The sequence below is a fragment of the Rhincodon typus genome, chromosome 3 (genome assembly GCF_021869965.1).
Source record: "Rhincodon typus isolate 14 chromosome 3, sRhiTyp1.1, whole genome shotgun sequence".
Taxonomy (NCBI): domain Eukaryota; kingdom Metazoa; phylum Chordata; class Chondrichthyes; order Orectolobiformes; family Rhincodontidae; genus Rhincodon; species Rhincodon typus.
The window spans coordinates 40,326,066-40,352,789 of NC_063334.1; the positions used below are offsets into that span (position 1 = coordinate 40,326,066).

At 40.2% G+C, this 26,724-nt stretch overlaps 1 protein-coding gene across 5 annotated transcripts in view; it reads right to left on the reverse strand.

Moving 5' to 3' along the window:
• The window catches only part of LOC109939107 (receptor-type tyrosine-protein phosphatase delta), a 542,862-nt gene that overhangs the window by 113,602 nt on the left and 402,536 nt on the right, over window positions 1-26,724 (reverse strand). For all 5 annotated transcript variants that reach the window (XM_048595070.1, XM_048595069.1, XM_048595071.1 and 2 more), the window contains 2 exons: window positions 16,567-16,823; window positions 10,987-11,077 (listed from right to left, as the gene is read on the reverse strand). In XM_048595070.1, the coding sequence (XP_048451027.1) occupies window positions 10,987-11,077; window positions 16,567-16,823 (348 nt within the window). The remainder of the gene's footprint in view (window positions 1-10,986; window positions 11,078-16,566; window positions 16,824-26,724) is intronic.

Consider the following 26,724-nt stretch of genomic DNA (forward strand, 5'->3'; position numbering starts at 1 on the left):
ATTTTTTGATGAGTCCTCCTCGTTGCCTCATTGGCAATGGTGCTTTGCCAGGCATGGAGAGCTTCTGACGACCAGATACCAGTGGTGGTCCTCACCAATGTTAATATGACAGAATTCTTTGAGGTCAGGTCAGGGGTCAAGCAAAGATTGCCAACTATCATTGCCCCCACACTCTTCTCCATTTTCATCGCCACCATTCTTCATCTTGTCAAGAATAATCTCTCCAGCGGTGTGGACATTGTCTACAGGATGGATGGAGGACTTTTCAACATTAACCAGTTGAAATCCAAGAAGAAACCAACACCGACCTTGCTTGTGGAACTCTGCTCTCTCAGAAAAGAGCTTCAAGTCTTGCAAAATGTCTTTGCAGAAGCATACAGAACGGTGGCCTCAGCCTTAATCTCAAGAAGACTCAAATCCTTTATCAACCTGACCCAGGTCAAGATCTGGTCCATCCCTCCATTAAGATAAATGGAGAAATCCTCGCTAATGTGGAACATTTCTCCTACCTGGGAAGCTCTCTCTCATCTAGGGCTGACATTTATGTACCGATTCAACATCTCATCCAATCTGCAAGCCTCACTTTCTGACAGCTTAGGATGAGTCGCTTCTGGATGAGAGTCTTCCAAATGAGAGCACAATAACATCCATGCTGATATGATGAGTCTTGAGTATAAGCCATTCTTTCTTCCAGCACTTCTATATAGCTCTGAAACTTGGACTATGTACAGATGCCACCTCAAGATCCTTGAGAAGCACCATCAAGGTTTGTGATGGATTCTCACATCAGCAGGACAGGTGTACTAAAATCTGTATCCTTGAAACAGCTAATAGCACCAGCATTAAGATCACAAATATCTGACCAACTCCACTGAGCCAGTCACATACTTAGGACGCCTGAGTTCTGACTGTCAAAGCAAATCTTTGTGCAGCTCAAGGAAGGCACTTGACTGAGAGGAGGTCAGAGGTAGCATTTCAAAGACTCCCTGAAGTCACCCCTCAAGAAATGCAACATAGATGTCAATGCATGGTAGACCTTCATTTAGAAGAAACCAATTTGGAGGAAGCTCTTGCATGAAGGGATACAATTCTTTGGGAATAACCATTGGCAAGACAAAGTAGGAAAAGGAACCAGAGAAGGGAATGCCAACGAGTTCAAAGCCAAGGTCCACTTCCAACTCCCAGAAATACCCGCCAAATGTGTGGTTGGAGATGTGGCTCAAGGATTGGGTTCATCAGCCACACAAGAACCTAAAGAACCCCTGCCTAGTGACCTGGACTTTCCTACGTGGACAATCATATTTGTTTGTGCGTGATTGCCAATGATGATGAATTCAGAATTAATTCCAAGCAATCTTTCTGGGCCTGAAAAACGAACTTTGTAAACGTGGATCATTATTTGCTGGCCCAGCATTTTTCTATTTTGGCTTCAGTTAAAAAATTAAAAGGAGTTGTAATCTGTGCGTTATACGTCTTGTTCTGCCATTTGTAAGAATTCTTCAAATGCAAGACTTGCTGCTCAACCTGCTTCCTAACTTTATTATTTCTGGATATCCTATAGGTGGTACTGTGTTGTAAATCACATTGAAATAGGAAAAATAAATGTTAATGAGCCCACTGATTCCTCGTGCGCCATGCTATGACACACCTCCTCGACAGATGGAAGTTGAACTCTGACATTCTGCCCAACCGTAAGTACAATACTGCTACACCACAAGAGACCAGGAGACGTCAAAGGAAAATTTTCAAAGCTAAATAAATTTTTTGTGCGAAGTTTCTTTTACCATGTCAAAATTAGGGCCATACTTTCACTGCAGACCAGTAAGTTCTTACTGTTGTTGCTACCTGGAAATCAATGCTGGTGGTAGTTATGAACAAACACCTAATATTCTTGTAGAACACGATTCTTCTCCCCTATCTTTTGATTCATTTAGTCCCAAGAATGATATCTAACTCCTTCTTGAAAATAAACATTTAATGTCTTGGCCTCAACTACTTTTATCAGAGAATTCTATAGGCTTACCAGTTTCTGTGTGAGGAAATTTCTCTTCAGCCCAGTTTTAAATGGTTTACCCTGAATGCTTAGACTGTGACCCTTGGTTCTGATGTCCCAGTCATCGAGAATATCCTTCCTGCATTTACCGTCTCTAGTCCTGTTAGAATCTTATAGGTTTCTATGAAATCCCACTTATTCCAAACTCCACTGAACACAGTCCTGACCAATTCAGTCCTGTCACCCCAGCAATCAGTCTGGTAAACCTTTGTTGCAGTCCTCCTAGAGCCAGAACATCCTTCCTCAGGTAAGCACACCAAAACTGCACAAAATACCTCAGGTGTGGTCTCAGTGAAGCCCTTTACAAATGAAACATGACAGCCAATTACTATTTGCCTTCTTCAATGCCTGCTGCACTTGCATGATTACTTTCAATGATTGGTGTACAACGACACAAGGTCTCATTGCACATCCTCCTCTGTAAATTTCTCACCAGGTCCTGCTTCTATTTCTGACCAATCCTATTTCCACTGGTTCGGGAAATGGGATGGGAGGTCACTTGCATGTGGAACAAGGCAAAACCAAATTAAGACCATTTGAATTTAGTGTCGAGTTTAAACACACCCTATTTTCTCTGCAGTGAGGGCCTTATCCCAAAACGTGTAACTAACTTTATCTTAAGATATAAATGCTCATAAAATATGGATAAGATCTGGGGAAATCATCAAGTTGCCAAGTTATTTAAATAGAAACAGAGAAAATAGGTGCAGGGTTAGGCAACTTGGCCCTTCAAGCCTGCACCACCATTCAATATGATCATGGCTGATCATGCAATTTCAGTATCCCACTCCCACTTTCCCTCCATACCCTTGATCCCTCCAGCTGCAAGGGCCATGACCAGCTCCCTGTTGAAGTGGATCCAACATCCTCCTATGATAGAGAATTCCACAGGTTCATAACTCCCAGAGTGAAGAAATTCTTCCTCATCTCAGTCCTGAATGGCTTAGCCCTTATTCTTAGACTGTGACCCGTAGTTCTGGACTTCCCCAACATCGAGAAATTCTTCCCGCATCTAGCCTGTCCAGTCCCATCAAGGCTACATGGTTCTATGAGGTCCCTCTCATTCTTTTAAATTCCAACGAGTACAAGACCAGTCGATTCGGTCTTTCTTCAAAAGTCAGTCCTGCCATCCTGGGAATCAGCCTGATGAACCTATGCTGGATTCCCTCATAAGCAAGAATGTCCTTCCTCCGATTAGGAAACCAAAACTGCACACGATACTCAAGGTATGGTCTCACCAAAGCCCTATACAACTGCAGCAAGGCCTCCCCACAGCTACACTCAAATCCTCTCACTATGAAGGCCAGCATGCCATTAGCTTTCCTCAGCGCCTGCTATACCTGCATGCCAACTTCAGCGCCTGTTCCACCATGACACCCAGATCCCATTGCCATCTCACCTTTTCCTAAACTGCCACCATTCAAATAATACTCTGCCTTCCTATTTTTGCCACCAATGTGGATAACCTCACGTTTATTCACATTACATTGCATGTGCCAAGTATATGCCCTCTCAGCCAGTCTGTCCAAGTCACCCTGCAGCCTCTTAACATCTTCCTCACAACACACACTGCCACCCAGCTTAGTGTCGTCTGCAAATTTGGAGATATTGCATTCAATTTCTTTCACCAAATTGTTAATGTATATTGCGAATAGCTGGAGTTCCAGCACTCAAACCTGCAGTACCCAACTTGCCACTGCCTGCCATTCCGGAAAATACCTGTTTATTTCAATTCTCTGCTTCCTGTGCCAACAAGTTCTCTATGTATGTCAATACATTATCTCTGATACTGCGAGCTTTAATTTTCCTTACTAATCTCTTGTGTACGACACAACATCCACTGATTCACCCATATCCACTTTACTGGTCACATCCTGAAAGGATTCCAGAAGATCTGTCAAGCATGATTACCCTATAGTGAATCCGTGCTGAGTTGGAACAATCCTGTCACCACTTTCCAAATACTCAGTTATTACATCTTTAATAATCAACTCCAGCATTTTCCCCACCACCTACATCAGGCTAACTGGCATTTAATTCCCCATTTTCTCCCTCCCTCCTTTTTTAAAAAATTGGGATTACATCAGCTACCCTCCAGTCCATTGGAACTCTTCCAGAGTCTATAGAATGCTGAAAATGATCACTATTGCGTCTATTATTTCTAGGGCCACTTTCCTAAGTACTCTGAGATGCAGAGCATTAGGCCCTGGAGATATTTTAGGTTTTAATCTCACTGTCATTTCCTGACTAATAAGGATTTCCTTCAGTTCCTCCTTCATGCTTGACCCTCTATCCCCTAGCATTTCCTGGAGATAATTTGTGTCCTTCTTAGTGAAGACAGATCCAAAGTATTTGTTCAACTGGTCTGCCATCTCTTTGTTGTCCATTATGAATTCACCTGATTCTAACTGTAAGTGATCTACATTTGTCTTCACCAGTCTTTTTCTCTTCAAATATCTTTAGAAGCTTTTGCAGTCAGTTTTCATGTTATTTTACTCTCACATTCTATTTTCACCTTCCAAATTAAACCCTTTGTCCTCCTCTGTCTTCGTCTCCCCTCTCCTTCAAATTTTGAAAAATATGAAACACCCTGTATCTGCATTGAAAAGAAATCTGTGCTTTTACTTTTGATAGCTATCTGTCAACATAATCCCAAGAGTCACCTTTCTAACTGTATAATCTATCATTACTAGGTGGAATGGGGTAGAGAGGAAAGAGAGAGGGGGCTGTAAATTCAGTTTAAGAGGTCCATTGAGGAAATCTTAAATAGATTCTTAATTTTTTTAAAAATTTCATTATAGCATGGCTCTTGAGATCTGCCATGATGGATATTTCGTGAATTAGCATGGAAGATGTAAAGTAGAAGGGTCATGAGTAGGTTAGCGTTAAACTGGCATAGGGGCTATTAGGGGTCATAGTTATAAACGGGAGGATACGAACTGGCACTAAGTTGTCATAGATGCTATAAAGGGCCATGGTAATAAGTAGGGGTTCATGAGTTGGCACTAAATTAATATATGAGTGGTCATTGGGAGAGGGTGGAGGTGCATAGTTTGGATTGGGGTTTGAGGACCTGTGAAGATTTGAGGGCCTAAGCCTGAACAAGTGGGATAAAATCATGAAGAATCGTAATGAGCTTTATAACCGGCCTGCTTCAGTATTTGGCAGCCTCCATGTCCGTCTCCAAAGTGACACTAACGTACAGCTTGCCAGCCCCAGAATGAAGATCCCGTAACTTGGGGGATTTTTTACTTAGAGGTGGGCATAGCAAGCCAGGGAAATTCTCAAATCCACACACCCAGTTTGGGAGCAGAGGTCTGGGCTGCAGTGTCTGTGTGACATTGCATCTGCAAGGGGGCTTCAGCACAACACTGAGGCTGAAACATCCGTTGTCACATTGCTGGCATTGCCGTCTTTTGGATAAATCAAGACTGTGGCTGCTGTTTTATACCATAGAATCACAGAGTCCTAGAGATCTACAACACAGAAAAATGCCCTTAGACCCAACACATCCATACCAGTCAAAAACAACCACCTAACTGTTCTAATTTCATTTTCCAGCACTTGTAACATAGCTTTGTATGCCTGAGCACTGCACGTGCACATCTAAATACAATGTTATGAATGTTTCTACCTCTACCACCCTTCCATTTCCATATTCCCACCAACCTGCTGGATGAAAAAGGTTTTCCTCACATGTCCTGTAAACCTTCTGCCCTCTGTAAAAGATTCCACAAGAACAGTGATGTCTTTCATGTCCTGTCCACACTTCATCACTCAATCTCACTGTCGTGGAGGTGATGACCTAGTGGTATTATCACTGGACTATAATCCAGAGGCCTATGTAATGTTTTGGTGAGATAGTAGGAACTGCAGATGCTGGAGAATCTGAGATAACAAAGTGTAGAGCTGGATGAGTTCGAATCCGACCATGGCAAATGGTGGAATTAAGAGCCTAATAATGACCATCAAACTGTTATCAATTGTTGGGGGGGGAAAAAAAACTATTTGGTTCACTAATGTTCTGTAGGGAAGGAATCTGGTCTCGCTTACCTATGACTCCAAGACTGCAGCAATGTGGTTGAATTGTAACTGCACTCTGTGCTATTAGGAATGGGCACTAAGTGCTGGCTGAGCCAGTGAAGCTCTCATCCCATGAATGAATAAAACAAAAATCAGCTCCAAAGAAACAAAGGTCACATGGTGACTACCTCATTGTGGCTGGGAGACCCCGATTGCACACAAACTGCTGCTATATTCCATACACTGCAATAGTGAATACACATCAAGCTGTATTTATTTCTGTAAAAGCTTTTTGAGGCATTCAAAAGTCATAAAAACTATATATATTCAAGTCTTTTGTCCTTCATTAGCTATTTATGTGTTTGCACTTGTTTACTTATTTATACATTTTTACTTCACCCTTTTCACAAAGATATATTGATGAATACCTTCGTCAAAACAGGAGAATGAAGAAGTTTATAAAAACAAGTTAATCATTAGCATCACAGACTGCCTTCAACTGGAACATTTCTGCAGTGCTAACAATCAGAGAAAATAGAACAAAATAATTAAATTGTCAGTGTTAATCAACAGAATCTGTGCATATTTACTGAAGGAGTTCCCTGCTTTGACAGTATCCCCAACCCCATCCACTCCCCCTCCGCTTGTAACTGAGCAATAAAACTGCTCTGTAATCTAAAGAGTTGAGCACAAAAATCAAAAAAATAATCTGAATGTTTAATAAATTGCTGTTTTAGTCTCAAAGTATTTACCCACCAGCTCAACAATACCCAATCATTTATAAATGTGAAAATCATCACTGCTGGTCTGCACATACGCTTGGACTTAATAGCACTTTTATTTAGTAAGAAAATATATTTTGTTGCTAAGTAACAGAGTATACAATCAAAGACTCTGAAGTACTGTATGAATTGTCTAGATTGATAAATGAGTCTGGGATTCGAGACCTGCATTTCACACTGATTTGATTGGTGAGGGACGATCTTACAATTTACAATTCTGCTGATTATTCATGAATTCACATATACTTGCATCTAGTTTTGCAAGGCAACAGACTTTTAATTCAGTGTATTCTCCAAGTAAACTGTTGCAAGGTAATAATGTGTTAGTTCACGTCTGTCTGCATATGTTTCAAATTTTAAGAACTGCTTCAGGATGATGTCATCACATGGCTTTACTATTTTTCTATTTATGTATCAAACATACTGTTGTTATCCTGTCATAGAATAAATCTACTTAAGGGGGCCTGGTTCTAAATTGCAGCTGTGGCCAATTCTGTGGTTTTTGTTCAAACACATGCCCTCAAGCTCTGAGCAACCAACAGTCCTCACTGAAATCAATGGATACCTCTTTGTAGCTCAAACCCAGAAACATTTAAAACAGTTTATATACTTAAACGGGGAGTGCATTCCAATTCATTATCACAGAGCATTAATTGTTACCAATTTTGCTGGTGTCTTTTGAGGGAGGCGTGATGGCCATATTCACCACTGAATTAATAGATTATGTATAGCCTCAAACAATATGACCCACTTGATTTTGGTTTGCTTGCAAAAAACCTTGGAACTTAGAATAACTGAAGCTTGGGTGACAGGGAATAAAGAGGGATGAATCCTGGTGGACCAAAGAATGGGGTGCAGCAAGGCACCATCTGTCATAAACCTCCCAACAAAAAGGGATAATCATATACTTTCTTCCAACCTGGCATACCTTGACCTACTGTAATCCTCTTCCAATGAGAGCTGACTCAGAGTTTGTATTCTCCCTTCTCATAACTGAGTAAATTAACCAGACGCAACAATTATACAGATGAAATACTGCAGTGGTATTCTGTTCCCTCAAATCATCTTAAGAAGAAAGATTTGATCTACTTTAGCCAAAACAAAGCATATTTAGCTCAGAAAGGTAAATAATATTTCTTTTAAATGGCAGAGAACAGAGGGTACAAGTTGAATGAGTCATCAAAATATTAAAAAAGCATTTAAAAAACAGCTGTTATAATAAAACAATGGGTGGGTAAAGCTAGAAAGATTTTGCTACATCGCAGGGTGGAATGTGTTCCTGCCAGATAAAAGAAAATAAAGAAGGGATATGATTCAAGTCTACTAAATGGTAAAAGTCATTAATAATGCAGATATTAGTATGTTATACAATTTACATTGATTAAAGAATAGGAGTGAAATGTAACCAGAATCATACAGAAAGAGATTAGAAAGCTTGCCACAATACTGAAAGCATGAGGACGATATACTGCGGACTATCATGAAATTACAGATTGATCAAAATAAATCAATTTTCACCCTAAAAGCTTGTGATCAAATCCCAAATTTAGATGTTGGGGCTGAAATAATCAGTAAACACAAGTATCACCTCAAAAGCACACGTAACAAAAACACTCAGAACGAATTTTTTTACTGGACTCATGGACAAATTAAGGAGGAAATATGTGAAGTTTTAGTAAATATGATTATTTGGGCCAGAAATAGACAGTTTGAATAGCTGAGTTTGTTGGATGATGCCAACAGTGTGGGTTCAATCTCTGTACTGGCTATTGGTAGCTCATGACTTGCCCAATACTTGATCTGGAGTGATGTCCTTCAAGCTACTTGAGCCGATATAGCTTCACAGACTACTTGCCAGCATCAAGACCAGAACCATTGAGCATCATAAAGAATGTTATCCAGCTTTTTAAAATAAAACAGGAAGGCCAAAAGTTACTAATCTGTCATTCATAGCTAATATTCATAACAGGCTAAACCATCAAACTTTATGCAGGACGCTTTTGACACTTATTTGAACAAGCCAAATGCCTTAAGGAGCGTTAAGCATGATTTAACTGGCTTGCCTCGTGAAACAATTGGAACATTCTGAAGTTGTGGGGGTCTTCAGAAGGATTTGATAAAATTCCACATGTAAGGCTATTAAAAGGGTTAGAAGTGGATGAAATTAATGGCAAATTAGATGAATGGAATGGAAACTAGCATGATTAAATAAAACCAAAACTGAGAACAATTTGAGAAAGCTCCGCCCAGCAAAAGTGATTGGAATAGTTCTGAAAAGATCTATTCTAAGTGACTCTGCTGCTCTCAATGTTTTTGTACAATATAGAGAGGAGTGCTGATGACAACACCATAATGTTTGCTAATGATATCCGGCTGCATGGCAGTGTGACAACTATAAGAGTGTGATCAGCATTCACAAGTATCTATCAATTAAGCAGATGGGCTGTAGAATGGCAGTCAGACTATAACTTAGACAAATGTGAAGTAGTGAACACTGGAATGTGAAACAGCGAGCGGATATACAAAATGAAAGAGTTTCCATTAGTAATGGAAGAGGAGGAAATCATTCAAGTCTGATTATTTGTCATTGACTGAAAATCTCTAGTCATTGTGAAGTGGTTATGAATAAAGCTAATCAAATCGTAGATGACAGCAAAAAAGCATTTGATAAGAAGCCAAAATAAGTAATTGTAACCTTTTATAGATCATTGATAATGACACAATGTGCATAATGTATTCCAGCCTACCATGAGAGCAGGGGCAGATTGGCGAATGCTCTAAATCATCATGTAGGACTTGCTGAATTGAACTTATTTTCATTTTAGTGGAAAGAAAATTGAGAGGGCCCATGATCCAAATCTATGAAATGCTGAGTGGTATTGATGATCTTTTAAATGGTCTATTGAGAGTAAGCACAGAAATAGGAAGACAGATGTTTATAGTTAACAATCCACAATGTGACTGGAGATTGGAGGAAGCTATTTGTCCCTACAGTAATGAATATGTAGAATAATTTTCCAGCAAAAACAGTTGGTACTATTTTGATTAACTCTTTCAAAAGCGACTGGATAAATACATGGTTGAGTGAAGCATAAACTGGGATGATTAAATACTCAATCAAACACAAAAGCCTCGATTTTAAAGCTGATAATAACTCTTTATCATGAAGTGCCACTACCAGTGTTAAGATGAGGTTGATTGAAGAAAAATGGACTAATGGTTGCAATGCTATTGGAAATATTATGTGCCAAGTGTAACAGAACAGGGTTACACAAGTGGTATGTGAAGAGATGTATTTTCTATAGATTTGAATAACTGTCTTTGAAAATCAGAGAGCTATCCCTTTGGAAATTAAGTGAATATACCAAGTGTACAATCGAATCAATTAGATAGGGTTGTGAAATGAGCAAGCCTGATGAACAAAACACACGTTGATTTTGCAGCTTTTCCTTTGTATGCAATAAACACCCATCCATGATATTTTTTAAACATGACATAGATAATTGCAAACAGGATAATTATATGTCCTATGAAACACTACAGTTCGGTCTTGCTGGTAAGTTTGGGAATATGACTTGTGGAATAGAACAGGTCAGAGTTGCAGAAATATTAAACTCTGATATGCAGGGCTCATGATTCAGGAGGTTCGGAGCAAATTTACCATGTACTTTCCTTTCTTGGAAATATTACCAATGATTATTCACTTCTCCAGGGAGAAAAATAAGCCAAGGCAATCCTTTATGATGTAAATTGTTCATAGTCTGCCGCAGGAACAGTGATCAAAAGCTTTCCAGTACCACGTCCTCATATGTTTTAACGCAGTAAATGAATGTAAACATTTATTAAAATTATGTAATGTTCTTTTGAGTTATCAATATTAATATGAGCATTTGTCACACTTATTGAAAAAAAATCTGTTTGTTGACGCATGATACTGATTTTTGGCAACCAGACTGCCATTTACTGCCAGCCCAATTTCTGGAACTAGGTAATTTCAGTAAGTAGCAAAATATGCACAGAAATACAAACAGAAGTTGCTGCTTGCAAGCTCACAATTAACTTGATTGCTTCTCTTTTTGTGCCTTTCCTGTTATGAGCCAGTTAACGGTGCACCAGCTGCACACTTACCTCCTCCAAATCCATTTCATCAGGACTGTCCCAAGGCTTGATAAATTTCCCACGGGATTTCTTCAAAGGCACAACAATTATATAGTACCCTCTGTTAAAACGAAAAAACAGGTTAATTGATAACAATGTCAAAACTGCCTAGGTCATCTAATTAAACAGACAATTTTCTTAAGCCAGCCATTATTTCAAAACAAAGGTATTCCCCACATACATACATGGGCATTACCCCTGGTTCAGCAAGAACTTTTGAGACTTGAATTCCAAGTTGACCAGAACTGAACTTTCAACCCTGGGGATAAGATTTTCTTTGAAAAAAAAACGCGATGGTTAATCGGTCACCAATTCCATCACATTTCTCCTGAGGTCAATGAAAATAAAATGGGCTGCTGTAAATTGAATTGCCAATTCAAAGTAGCCCATGGCGCATGACCTCTCAAGGCCAGTTTCAACGACCCCACCCAATATCGACCATCAACAATATCACCAAATCCCAACTCTAAGATTATCCGTTTCTGCCCTACTTTAATCTTTTGGTTACTATGACTGTAATGCATGTCCTGGTCACGTCAAGAACAAAGTACTCTTCTGGTCATCTGTCATGCTTCACTTTCCTCAATTCAGTTCACCGGAAGTGTAACATCTGTGTCCTGTTCCACACCACATCCCACTCACCTATCACCACATAGCCAAGTGTTTTACATTAGCTCCCAGTGTATTAAAAGCCTCAAAATTAAAATTCTCATTTACCTTTTAAAATCCATTCATTATCTCATTCCTTCCTCTCTTCTAAGTTCCTCTAGTTTTACAAAACCAACCACAGCACTCCAATACCCTCCCTTGGATTCTGACTTCTTCTAATACCTCCTTTCCTTTGTGATGGCACTGAAATTTCCTTCCCAAACCTCTTTTTTTTTAATACAAAAGAACAAGGAGCAGGAGTAAGCCACCCAGCCCCTCTGACATGTCTGACATTTAATGAAGTTTTTATAAGGAGTTATTTTTCTTACATCGTAATGCTTGCTGTTTTGTGAAACAGCATGAGGCAGCAATGTACAGAACCCTTGCTTGTTTTTGATTCACAAACAAAATATCATTCATCGTTCTTCTTAGCAATAGTGTGAAACTCTCATTTCAGAACACAGAAAACGAGCTATTCAACATATTTTGCCAAAACCATCAATGGTCCAGGCAGTTCTGGAACAACATGCTGGAATATTATTTTGTGGTAAAGACAAGAGACACTGGAAATTCTAATTCTATACGTGGAGACTCTGGATGGTTGTTGCTGCTACACTTTGCAGGAAATATTGCAATCATGCCTACAGGTTCCACAGGAAAATCAATTGCATGTAATGAAATTGTTGGCTTTACGTTATTAATGTGAATGAGCATTGCCACAGACATTTAGGGTTGGCAATTCGGGTCAGAAGCACCTCTTTAATTGCATGCTAGATAGTGCTGACATGCCACCCAAAGCTGGTGGCCAAAAAGTGAACAATGAAACAGTATTTCCACTATTGGCTGCTGCTGAAGGATTAAAAAAACCCATTTAAATTAATTTTCACAATATTTTGGTGCTAATCTTGCAAACCATATTCCTGTTAGTTTTATTATGCAACTTACAGAAGGTAATTCAGTTAGGATATTTTTGATCTAATGTCCTACGAAAGTTTTTCCCACAGTTCCTGATCAAAGTATCTCACAGATAAAGAATGTTTGCACACTAACCCTGCTATTCACTCATAACTTCTCAAGGAACAAAAGACAACATCCTTTAGATCTTTGTTATTTTTAAGCTTAATTTACAATCACTCTTTTTTCCCTCTGTTTTCAAAGTACTTTTTTTCTCTTGATCACTAGTTCTACTCTATCTTTGGGTTTCATTAGTTAATGACATTCCTAAAGTGCTGGATGTAATGTTGATATTGCTGTGTCAATATTGATTTATGACATGAGAATGTTAGTAAGTCCTGCTAATGTTGCTCATTGCATAATCTGCCATCCCATCAATTTTTGAGTGCGTGTATTCTTGCACACACAAACACCAGCCATGGAAAATGCAACTTAAGAGATTTGATCATCATTATCCTTCTCAGTGACTTCCTATTTTCCTCTCACAATTGTTACCATTAAAGACAACTGGGTTACTTGAGATAGAGGGAAAGACACTGGATTTTCGCCCTGATGGGTATTATTGAAGTAGCTGCTCATCCAAAATAGACAGTCTGAATACCTTGACATTTTATTCCTAAAATTTCAGTGGAATTATAGTTGTTCTTTTGGGACAGCTGGACTCCATTACCACTGCAGAGGTAAGGAGAAGGGAGGGTGGGTGGGTGGGAGACAACAGTCTTTTAACCACTTTTGTTCCATTGCACCAGCATCATGTAAAACAAAAGTGAAGTGATGTTGGGGGATCAGGACAGATTCTCACATCAGTGTTTCTAAATTCAGATGTTTCACTGTTGTTAACAACTGGACTTTTATCAACAAGCTTAATGGGAAGGAGAGATTTAAGCAAAGTGCTCTCTATACTTAAGGCTCTTATGAAATTACTAGTGAATTTCCTATGGCATTACTGACAAGAATCTGCAGTAAGTGAACTTACTGACAGAGTAATCATCCAGGAAATAAAAAACATGGATATTTACTACAAAGATTGTCTTCCACAGTTATAAACCAAGTGAAAGTGGCAGCTAGTTAATGGAGTGCCATTTGTGTAAATTCATTTAGTTTTGAAATAGTGTGTAAAGCTGTGATGTGACATCCTGTGTAATCCAATATATTTGTGTGAGATAATTCAAAATGAGCTGAGCCAAAACAATGCAGTTGCCCAGAGGGCATTACTTAAGTAAAGGAATGAAACAGCAACTTTGACTGATAGTCATTGAAAAACGTTATGCAGGAAATTGAGAAACCATAAGATTTATTCCAAAATGTATTCAATCACTGTGAAATTGTAACAGGAAATTGACTCTAGTGGCACAATTTTTTTAAAACGAATTGAAAGAAGAGAGCACTCAAAGAAGAATCAGGTCTTGGATGAGTACAAATTGTGAACATTAATCATAATCAAGATATAAATTAACCAAAATGTGAGAAGGGGAAGAAAGGACATTCGAGTATCCACTAAGTGCAGCAGAGTGGATGGTACTGCAGTCCAACTAGGACAGGATGTTTAGTGGCAATTTCAGGCCATGGGAGGGTGGGGTCAATGCCGATGAACATCAGGGAACCTTATAAACCAAGGGTTGATGTGAGAGAAAGGAAGTAATTCACCTGTCAGCAGTTATAGCTAGTGGGCCCCAAGTCCTTAATTTTGGTGAAAATGGGATGGAACGAACGGGAAGGGAGAGGTAGAACAACAATGGAGTCAGCAAAGTAATGACAGGGATCCAGAAGGAAGATAGCTGAGTAATATATAAAACTAGCTTTCAACAAAACTAATAACTGACAGTCTGTCATTACTGTTTCAAAAAGAACATGGCAAGCACTTGGCTACAACAATGTAAAAAGCCTACAGCTGAAGTGTGACAAGTGGAAAGGGTTCTGACATTCAAATAAAGTTCCAAAAGCAATTTCCACTGCAAAGTTATATGCTAACAGTTGAGATCAAGCAGATTAGAATATTCTAACACAAGAGGTTAATTGTGTCTGTGCTGACTCTTTAATAGGCAATAGTTCATGGTTCCCTCGCGTTGCCTTCTTTGTAACAAGCTCCTTATCCCCAAGCAACTGTCCAACTTACTTTTGAGATTTATCAATGGAATCAGCTCAAACCAGCCTTCCAGAAAGGATGTTCCAAAACCTGACAACACTTGCTGGGCCTAATTTTCATCTCGTCTCAGGACTGATTCAAAGCCATTGGAAAGTAATGATCCTTGGTTATTGATTCATTCACTAAAAGAAAATAATTATTTTATTTACTCTATCAAGGACTCTCTTGCAAACTCTAAGTTATGTCACCTGGTCTTCTCCTAGAAGACCAACTTATCTAACATGTCATCAAAACTGAACTCCAACACTTCGGGTTATATTCTGCTCAAATTCTTCAGACCCTGACTCAAGCCTTGACATCTTTTCTGAAGAGGTGATGCCCAGGATTCACGGCAACATGCCAGCTTAGGCTATTTCATGCTCATGGAGCATTACTCAGCTGTCGGTGGGACTACTGTTTTCTGTTTGCCAATGGTAATATAAACAAAATAAATTGCATTGATGGAGGGGAACCCTTCCATACCGCACCACTGCTGATAAAAGCACTGGGGAAATGAAGGCTGCCTTCCCCAATCCACACTTTCTGGCTGCAACAAGTTTTCACCAGCTGAAAAAGGCAAATGGTATTTTGGCCTTCATAAGGATAGGATTCGAGTACAAGAGCAGGATGTCTTGCTGCAATTATACAGGGCCATGGTGAGATCATGCCTGGAGTGCCATGTGCACCTTTGTCTGCTTACCTAAGGAAAGGTATCCTGGTTATGGAGGGAGTGCAACAAAGATTATCAGACTGATTCCTGGAAAGGCAGGACTGATGTTTGAAGAGCAACCGGATTGGTTAGGATTATACTCACTGGAGTTTAGAAGAATGAAGGGAGATGTCATAGAAACCTAAAAAATTCTAACTGGATTAGACAGGATAAATGAAAGGAGGATGTCCCCACTGACTGGAGAGTCCAGAACCAGGAGTCTAGGGATATGGAGAAGGCCATTTAGGACTGAGATGAGAAGAAATTTCTTCAGGTAGAGAGTGGTGAGCCTGTGGAATTCTCCCCCACAGAAAGCGATTGAGGACAAAACAGTGAATGTTCTCAAGGAGTGCAATTTAGTACATAGGGCTAAATGTATCGAAGGAAATGGAGAGAAAGTGAGAACAGGCTACTGAATTGAATGATCATCCACGATCAAAGTGAGTAGTGCAACAGGCTGGAAGAGCCAAATGACCAATTCCTGCTTCTCGTTTAGATGTTTCTATGAATTGAAGGAGCATAATTTCAAAAGGCCTCAAACAATCACCTTGCAGAAACTGATCTGTATTCTTATAACCAAAACCAACGTGCAGTGCAAAATGTGAGAAAGAAAGATGACTGAATATTTGCATCCTACAGAATAGTCTGGACATAGAAGGCACTGGTGATCCTTGTCAGGGCATAACTTAAGAAATTCCAACTTGTGGGTACAATGTCCTGTGAAGGGGTACAACAAGATTGCTGAAAGAGGAAGTACTTCAATGAAATATTACCAAACTTCCTGCAGACTGATCAGTTACATGTTACCAACCAACCCGAGTTGTTATAGCTTCAGCCGACCAACTCCTTTGCATCTTTTTGTTAGACATGAGATGGAAACTAAAAATCTAGCAGCCACTCAATGTCAGTAGTGCAGAAAATCCAGTTAGTTCCAGCACTGAGACAGCTCCAAATTGTTGCTGGTGGGGAAAATCTAGGTTACACCTGAGCATACAATTTTTCCAAGGAGAAATAAGATAAATTGCTTGCAAAACAGTATTTAAGTTGTAAGGATACAATCTTAAGAAACATGAATAGAAATCTAGACAACTGGTTATTAGATGACATTGCTTACTTTACTGGGGCTGGTGGTGTTGGCACTGCTGACAGCTCAACAGTCAGCATTCCATCAGAATTGGTTTTCTCAATCAGGACTGGCTTGGTGCGGAGCAGGTCTGGAGCGGTGTGTGCTGAGACCACTTGCTGTAGGCCCCCAGCACTGTTTCCTCGATTGGTCAAAACAAATGAATACGATGTGTCAGGGTCTAAATTGGTGATTAGCTTTTGTGTAGCTCTTCCATCCACTTCAATATGGTCATTATTGTAGATGATCTAATCAGTCAGAAAAGAAAAACTTGATTAGTTGCTTTATAACCATTATAAGCCTACAATTAACTCTGAAACACCCAAATTGTAGTTGACAGGCCAAGAGTTCTGTTTAGAGTTATCTACCTTCAATGTTAACCGTTGCCCTCAGAACAGAAGCTGTTTGACTGGCTGAACATTTTCTGTTTAATTTCATATTTCCAGCTTCTACAGCATTTTTTTTCTGTAATAGTTGTGTTGGTTTCTTAAAATGTGCATTAATATCAACATTGCAGTAGGATTAATAGTTTTCCAAAAATATCTGAACATTCTATTGCAGAAAACTGAAACCGTTTGCAACAAGCATTCCAGAAGTATTTACTCAATGTTTTTTAATTTTGTATACCTGTTGTAGGAATTGAACACTAACACATATGGTAGAATATATCAAAATGCTTTGTAGGATTTTCAATCCTGTAAGTAGTTAGCTGAGGATGTACCAAAGTTGAGGGAGCAATCATTGATCAGAAATGGAGTGTGTCTGAACAAGAGGCTTGAATCTTCACAAAACGACAAGCATAGCCAGTTCAAATGGTTCAGAGGTAACTATAAACAAAGATGCATACAGAAGGTGCAAGTGCTAAGGATAGTTTTCACAACTCGTTGTAGACAGGTGATTCCAAGGAATGACAAAGAGATGAAGTTTTCCAGCACTTCAAGTTCAATTTGGGACATTATTGGCTGGTCATCTTTGATAGCTATACAGGAAAGGTAACATTGGAGCGTCACCTGCAGAAAACAATCTGAAGCCTGAAGTGGGAAGCAGCAACATGCTGATACAAGTTTGAGGAAGGGAATTTAATTCCTATAATATTTTGAACTAGTGAGGTGAGAGTGATAGCTTTTGACATTAAGGCCGCATTCAACCGAGTGTGGCATCAACAAATCCCAGCAAAATTAGAATCAATGGATATCAGGGGCAAACTGTCTGGTGGGTGGATTCATACCTGGCAGAAGAAAGTTGGCCGTGGTTGTTGGAGGTCAGTCATCTGAGCTCCAAGACATGTCTGCAGGAGTTCTCAGGGTAGTGTCCTAGTCCCAACCATCTTCAGCTGCTGCACCAATGACCTTCACTCTATTGTAAGGTCAAAAATTGGGATGTTCGCCGATGATTGTAATCATGTTCGGCACCATTTGGGACTCTGATACTGAAGCAGTCCATGTTCAATTGCAGCAAGATCTGGACAATATCCAGGCTTGAACTGACAAGTGGCAAGTAACATTCGTGCCACATAAATGCGAGGTACTGACCATCTCCAAATTGAGACAATGTAACTCCTACCCCTACTTATTCAATGGTGTTACCATCACTGAATCCCCCACTACCAATATCTTTGGCATTACCATTGAACCAGACTTGTCACATAAATAGAGTGTCTACAAGAGCAGGTCAGAGGCTAGGAATACTACGGCAAGTAACTCACCTCCTGAATCCTCAAAGCCTGTCCACCTTGTCCTAGCACAAATCAGGATTGTGATGGAACGCTCCCCACTTTCCTGGATGGGTGTAGCTCCAACAACACCCAAGAAGCTTGAAAACATCCAGGAACAAACAGCGTGCTTGATTGGCATCACTCCGACAAGCATCCATTCCCTCCATGTTGATGCTCAGTTGCAGCACTGACTACTATCTACAAGATGCACTGCTGAAATTTAAAGATCCTTAGGCAAAACCTTCCAAACCTGCCATCATGTTTGTCGAGAAAGGCTGTAGAAACATGGGAACGCCACTACTTGCAACTTTCCCTCCAAGCCACTCAGCATCTTGACTTGGAAATATATCGCTGTTCCCTCACTGTCACTAGGTCAAATTCCTGGAATTCCCTCCCTCATAGCATTGGGGGTCAACCCACAGCTTGTAGACTGCAGCAATTCAAGAAGGCAGGTTAACCTCATCTTCCCAAAGGCAAATAGAGATGGGCAATAAAACGCTGGCCAGCCAGCAATGCCCATGTCCTGTGAGCAAATTAAAAAAAAAAAAAATATGTGACAAGGAAAAGTAAAACAAGAGGTTGGAATAAATATTCTGTGCATTGACTTTAAGGAAGCAATTGAAAAGGCAGGAATTTTCTGGGTAATGAAGATTCTGAATAGTTCATGGGTCTATCATGTCAGGTAGAGAATTTGTGAATGCATAATTAGGGAGCTGGTAATGTTAACTGAGGCAGCTACCTGCAGTTAAGAACTTTCTCTTTCTTTATTCATTCATTCATGGGATGAGGACGTCACTGATCAGGCAGCATTTATTGCCCACCCCTAATTGCCCAGAGGGCAGTTAAGAGTCAACCACATTGTCGTGGGTCTGGAATCACATGTAGGCCAGACCAGGTAAGGATGGGAGTTTCCTTCCCTGAAGGACATTAGCAAACTAAATGGGTTTTTCCAACAATCGACAATGGAGTCATGGTCATCATCAGATTGTTAATTCCAGATATTTATTGAATTCAAATTCCACCATCTGCCATGGCGGGATTTGAACCTGGGTCCCCAGAACATTATCTGGGTCTCTGGATTAACAGTCCAGCAATAATACCACTAGGCCATCGCCTCCCATTCTAACTAGAAACAATTACCTAAGTGATCAATCTTTGGGTTTCTGCAACTTATACCATTGTTCACTTGGCTGAATGGCTGGCTTGCAATGCAGTTACACCACAACATGGGTTCAATTTCTGTACTGGCTGAGGTAACCATCAAGGTCCTGTATTCTCAGTCTCACCACTCGCCCAGGTTTTGTGACCCTCAGGTTTAACTCACCATCAGTCGTCTCTCTCTCTCTAATGAGACAGCAGCCTGATGGTCCTCTGTGACCATGCAGATTATAGCTTTTTAATGGAAGCCAAGTAAAATTTAAATAGTGGCAAATACAATGTCTTATGGTGAACAGAATTAATGCATAATAGAGTGCAAAAGGATCCAGAGGAACTTATAATTGGAAAGCTGAATAGCACCAAAATATGAATTGCTGAGAAATAAGTCATGCTGTCGAAGATTTGCATCTCGCACTCATCAGGACAGAATCACAAGAATTCTCAAAGGGAACAACAATTTATAATGCATGAGAAGGTGCTGAGTGGTTGTCCTCTTTGATTGGTTGTGCACAGTACTAAGATTTGATAGACTTGAGCTACAACCTATTCTGCTAGACTATGTAACATGCAGAGCCAGACACACACATAAAATAGTGATGGCATGAATGCACTGGTGCACACAGTCAGCTCAAATTCAGTGTCCATATATGAATATGAAGCATAATCAGAAAGGAGGGACAGAAGGACAATGAATTCATTATATAGTGGTTGCCTGAAGACTTTGTGCATCCACAAAGAAACCCATAAGCGATTAGGAGACCATTGGTAGACATAAATAAATGGATGAAATGACACAAGAAAATGGCTTTGGGGATGTCCTCTAAGAACTTGGAGTGCATGGAGCTTTAACAATAGAAAGGCCTTGGATCCAACAGAAGTGTTACAAACAGCGCATAAAATATCAATGCAGTAATACTGTTTTGTAACAGATTCTGATCACCACTTAGATAAAATGATAGTGGCAGTAAAATGGATTCAAAAGAAATCAAGGATAATTTGGGACAACAAGGTGCAGGGCTGGATGAACACAGCAGGCCAAGCAGCATCATAGGAGCAGAAAGGCTGACGTTTCGGGCCTATAATTTGGGCCTTTGCTCATAAAATTGTGCAATCAAACAAACCATCAGGGAATTTAGACCAGTCTGAGCAAAATAAGTGAAGTATTCCACTGGGCAACCAATAGCAATGAGATCAGGGTGAACTAGCCATTTGGTTACAGAACTGGTTCGAAGGTAGAAGGCAGAGGGTGATGGTGGAGGGCTGCTTTTCAGACTGGAGGCTTGTGACCAGCGGTGTGCCACAAGGATTGGTGCTGGGTCGACTGCTTTTCATCACTTATATAAATGATTTGGATGTGAACATAGAAGATATGGTTAGTAAGTTTGCAGATGACACTAAAATTGGAGGTTTATTGGACAGCGAAGATGGTTACCTCAGAGAACAACAGGATTTGATCAGATGGGCCAATGGGCCAAGGAGTGGCAGATGGAGTTTAATGTAAATAAATGTAAGGTGCTGCATTTTGGAAAGGTAAATCGGGGCAGGACTTGTACACTTAATGGTAAGGTCCTGGGAGTGCTGCTGAACAAAGAAACCTTGGAGTCAGGTTCATAGTTCCTTGAACCTGGAGTGACAGGTAGATAGGGTAGTGAAGGCGGCATTTGGTATGCTTGCCTTTATTGGCTAATGCATTGAGTATAGGAGTTGGGAAGCCATGTTGCATCTGTACAAGACATTGGTTAGACAACTTTTGGAATACTGCAAGCAATTCTGCTATGGGAAGGATGTTGAGAAACTTGAAAGGATTCAGAAAAAAATTACAAGGATATTGGCTGGGTTGGAGGGTTTGAGCTATCGGGAGAGGCTGAATAGACTGGGGCTATTTTCCCTAGAATGTCGGAGGCAGAGGGGTAATCCTTTTCGAGGTTTGTAGAATCATGAGGGGCATGGATAGGGTGAATAGACAAGGTCTTTTCCCCGGGGTTGGGGAGTCAAAAACTAGACAGCATAGGTTTAAGATGAGAGGGGAAAGAGTTAAAAGGGACCTAAGGGACAATTTTTTCACACAGAGGGTGGTGCATGCATGCAATGAGCTGCCAGAGGAAGAGGTGGAGGCTGATACAATTACAACATTTAAAAGGCATCTGGATGGGTATACAAAAAGGAAGAGTTTAGAGGGACATGGGCCAAATGCTGGCAAATGGGACTAGATTAATTTAGGATATCTGGTCGGCATGGATGAGTTGGACTGAAGGGTCTGTTTTCATGCTGTACAGCTCTACGACTCTACAAGTGTATTGGCTGTCAGTTGGAAAATGAAATGGAGAGAACATTTAAAATCAGGACGGGAATCAATTGGTTGCTGCTTCGTCTGAAGGAGGCGGAGTGAAGAAATTAAAGACGTTATCATAAACTGTTGGATGTATAAGTCAAATCCAACTGCAGTAATACCTTGAAACTCAGTTGTGTGCGCTGAACAGACTGTTATTTTACACAGTGAATGTCGAGTACTGAATCATTCAAAAAGAATAGTTTTAAGGCACAAGGGAATATAGGCTTGGTGCTGTGCCAGAAGTAATGAAAACAATTTTTCACAATGAGTAGAAATGAGCAGTTAAATTGCATTGGACAAACTTAGGCTCCTTAGGCTCCCATACTGAACAGGGAGAAGGAAAATGTCCAAAAGACACACATTTTACCCCAGGTGAAGAACAATTCTACAAGAGAACAAGGGTGTTTCTTTTCACTTACACATGACTGGAGTATAACATAGACAGGCCAATGACTACATCTACAGACGCAACTCAAAGAGATTCAGCTTCTGTAGCTGATAGCTTAAATAAGAATGTTGGCACGAGTACAAAAAAGGATTGCCCAATATATACTCACAATTACATTTTCGATGAGAAGTATCAACAGCAGGAACTTCTTCTCTAATGAAACCATAAACTTAGCCAAACTATAAAGCAACTTCTAACCTGAAATATTATTTATCACGGCAGTTTTGCTTGTACAAGGATATTGTAAATCCGAAGCAACAGGAGCAGACCCTTGTCTCCCCTGTGGATTCTTAGGCAATATTTGATTTGAAGGAGCTGAATTTTACATTCTCAAAATAACTGTTGCTGAAATTTCAAATCTAGAATTCGGCCAGAAATTTATCACACTTCGAGTACTTTTTGGAGATGACAAAGTCTGCTTCTACCATACAGATTACTGTGGTAGATAAAACAGTCAACAGAGTTCATTCAGTCAAAAATATACTATATAATAATAGCAATGGAAAACTTGTTTGAGATTGTTCTGTTTGCTACCTTGATGGAGTTACTGTATTGTATTGGCCTTGTCTTGATTAAAATAGCACATGGAGATATTCAGGCTTTTTTATTTGATTGCAGAATTTGTAGATTTGTAGGAAACACAGAAATTGTTACACCATGTGGAATTTAATGCTCCTCCTGGAGGCAGACTGGGAGGTAGGGAGGGATGTAAATGGTATGGTAAGATAAGGGATAGAGATCCTGATCATTATTCGGACTACTCTGAATTGAGTTCAGAGTGGGAAGATCATACTAGCTGCTGGGCTACCAACCATAAGCAGCTTGTGGCTTCATAAATGGGGGCAGTCTGGAGGTTTTACAATGGCTTGTTCTTTTTGGACTTGAAAGACTAACTAGTGTTTGGCTTGAGGACTGTTGACATTGAATGGTCTGTGAATCACTTCTCCGTTGGAGGATCGTTTATATCTTTAATGTGCTTCACAGAAAATGTAATTTCTGCTTAACTTGGTAGTTGGCCCATTGCATTACCTGGAGGACCTTTAATCTCCCGAACTGCACTTGCGGTCTAACTTTACCCTGCTGACTCTGGTAATTATCCCAAAACCTCATGTGGGGGATCTTTAATCTCTTAAATGTCCATCATGGATGATGATTGCTCTGTTGAAACAAGTGTTTTCTCCTGTACGGGATCCTCAATTTCTGGAGCAGGCAATAGTTTTCTGATTTAAACAGGCATCCTCTTCTTGGCAGCATCCTGGACATTTAGACTCATAGATTCTTCTCTTTCTGACCATGTCCTGAATCTATGGCATTGATCTGGCTCTCATGGAGCTGCATATCACTCATCACCATTTTTTTTAAACAAAATCTTGACTCTCTCACACACTCTCTCTCTCTGCACCCCCCACTTACTCTCTCACAGACACACACGTGAATTATGAGGTGAATCTGTATTTGCAGGCACATTATAATTAGTTCAAAAAGCACACAATTTATTGATATTCAGTCAATGTGCGGTTTATAAATTCCTACTTTAGAAATAAAACCAGTCTGCCTCCAAACCAAAACACAAACAGATTCTAAAGAAGGCCTCACAACTAGCACGCATTAGAACATAGAATACTACAGCACAGTACAGGCCCTTCGGCCCATGATGTTGTGCCGAACTTTTACCCTAATCCTGAGGTCTATCTAACCTCCACCTCTACCTTATACTATCATCCATATGCCTATCTAATAGCCGCTTAAATGCCCCTAATGAGGCCGACTCCACTACCCGCTCCGGCAATGCATTCCACGCCCCTACCACTCTCTGAGCAAAGAACCTACCTCTGACGTCTCCCCTGTATTTACCTCTACTCACTTTAAGACTGTGCCCCCTCGTAATAGCTACCTCCACCCTAGGAAAAAGTCTCTGGCTGTCTACTCAATCTATACCTCGGATCATTTTGTATACCTCTATCAAGTCACCTCTCATCCTTCGTCGTTCTAAAGAGAAAAGCCCTAGCTCTCTCAACCTTTCCTCGTAAGACCTTCCCTCCATTCCAGGCAACATCCTGGTAAATCTCCTCTGCACCTTTTCCAATGCCTCCACATCTTTCCTGTAATGAGGCGACCAGAACTAAACACAATACTCCAGATGTGGCATTGTCTGACCTAAAACGTCACTACTTCTTTACACTGATAAAATCTTTAATTTCTCTCAGGGCAGTGACTTGTAAGGAATTCAGGGATTTACATATACATATTAATAATTAAAACCTTCTAACTGATAGAATAGCGTCTCAGGTTTGTTTAATACATTCTGATCAGTGGTGTGACCCTTTGATGTTTTAGTTGTAAATTCTGTGTCTGATACTACCTCTCTCACTAACGCCTGAAGAAGGGGTGAGGCTCCGAAATAAACTTGTTGGACTATAAGCTGATGTTGTGTGATTTCTGACCTCAGTCTGCTGATACATCTATGTTGAAGTACACAAGTTCTCTGCTTTGGTTGAATGCCTTCATTCTCGCTCTGTGGTTGATTTCTGGTGGACTGGACACTGCTCAAGTTCTCAGTTGTGCTACTGGAGGATTGTTGCTCATTCAGAGCAACCTTTGTCACTGGCATTGACTGTTGCACTTTGAGAGACAATAGATTATTATGTTCTTCAGTGATAATGGGAATCAGAAACATTTCCACCAGTCTGGTAAAATCTGTGACTTCCTTCCCATTGACAGAGTGAAACAATTTTTGTCAATAGAGTCACCTCTCTGTTTGGGTTCTCTCATGTCCAAATCAAACCAAATAAAACCCTGCTACCCCTTGACCAGTTGTTTGGCAATGGATTTTTCCTGGACCAGTAGTTCTCACCAAAGGAGTCACACCCCTCCTACAATCTTAAGTATGCTCAGGTCTAGATGTACATGCAGATTCAAAAATGAGAAGTGTTGATTGCGAATTAGGTCATTTTCAACTCTCTTACGTTCCTTGCGTGGCAGTGTTACCTGTGCTCTTGAAAGCTATCATTTGCGTGGGTCAAAACTTCTGTTTCCTCAGCCACAAATCTGATCAGCAAGGACACCTGCCCTTGTATCAAACTTAAAGGTAATAGGATGTCAACTGACACAAACAAGTTATGTGAAACTTAAATCATTTGGATTATCAATATCCCCTAGGAATGACTGATACTTTTCTAATGAAGGTATATTTTTTAGTTGTGGATATGTTTTCTAAAGTAGTAGGGTTTACAGCATTAATCTTTTTGAATAAGTAAGCAATTTGGCTTTTTGTTGCTTGGAAACTGTGTCTTGACACTTGTACATTTCCTATTACTTTACAGATGTAGCATTCTTTTGCCAGTGTTGGATAATGCCTGTGTGAGTGAATCTTTGTTGTTCCACAGCACCAACACAGACTGTTAGTGTCTGCTACAACTAAAACAGAAAGTGCTGAAGAAACTCAGCAGATCTTGCAGCATCTGTAAAGAAAAATCAGAGTTGATGTTTTGAGTTCAGTGATCCTTCGTCAGAATATAGTAGGCATGGTTATTAAATTTGTGGATGACACCAAAATTGGTGGTAGAGCAGACAGTGAAGAAAGTTATCTCAGAGCACAACGGGATCTTGATCAACTGGGCCAGTGGGCTGAGGAATGACAGATGGAGTTTAATTTGGATCAATGCGAGGTGTTGCATTTTATTAAGACAAGTCAGGGCAGGACTTACACAGTTAATGGGTGGGTCCTGGGGAGTGTTGTCAAACAGAGAGACCTAGGAATGCAGATACATAGTACCTTGAAAGTGGCATCAGAGGTAGACAGAGTGAAGAAGGCGTTTGGCACGCATGCCTTCACTGGGTAAGGAGCAGAGACAACATGTTACAGCTGTACAAGACATTAGTAAGGCCACATTTGGATTACTGCCTTCAATTCTGGTTGTTTTGCTATGCAAACAACGTTATTAAATTGGAAAGGGTGTTAAAAAGATTTACAAGGATGTTACCAAGGCTGGAGAGTTTGAGTTATAAAGAGAGGCTGGATAGGCTGGGACTTTTTCGTTCACACGTAGGAGGCCAAGTGGTGACCTCACATGGGTTTATAAAATCATGAGGGGCATAGATAGAATAGCCAAGGTCTTTTCCCCAGGGTAAGGGAGTCCAAAGCTAGAGGTCAAAGATTTAGGAGAGTGGAAAGATTTGAAAAGGACCTGAGAGGCAACTTTTTCACACAGAGGGTGGTGCGTATATGGAACAAGTTGCTATTGGAAGTGGTAGAGGTAGGTACAATTACAACATTTAAAAGACATTTGGACAGGCACACGGATAAGAAATGTTTACAGGGATATGGGACTAGTTCAGTTTAGGAAACCTGGTTGGCATGGACTAGTTGGGCCGAAGAGTCTATTTCTGTGCTGTATGACTATGACACTGTAACTGAAAAGCTGATGAAGGGGAACTGAACTCAAAACTCTGCCAGATCTGCTGAGTTTCTCCCGCACTTTGTTTTGTTTCAGATTT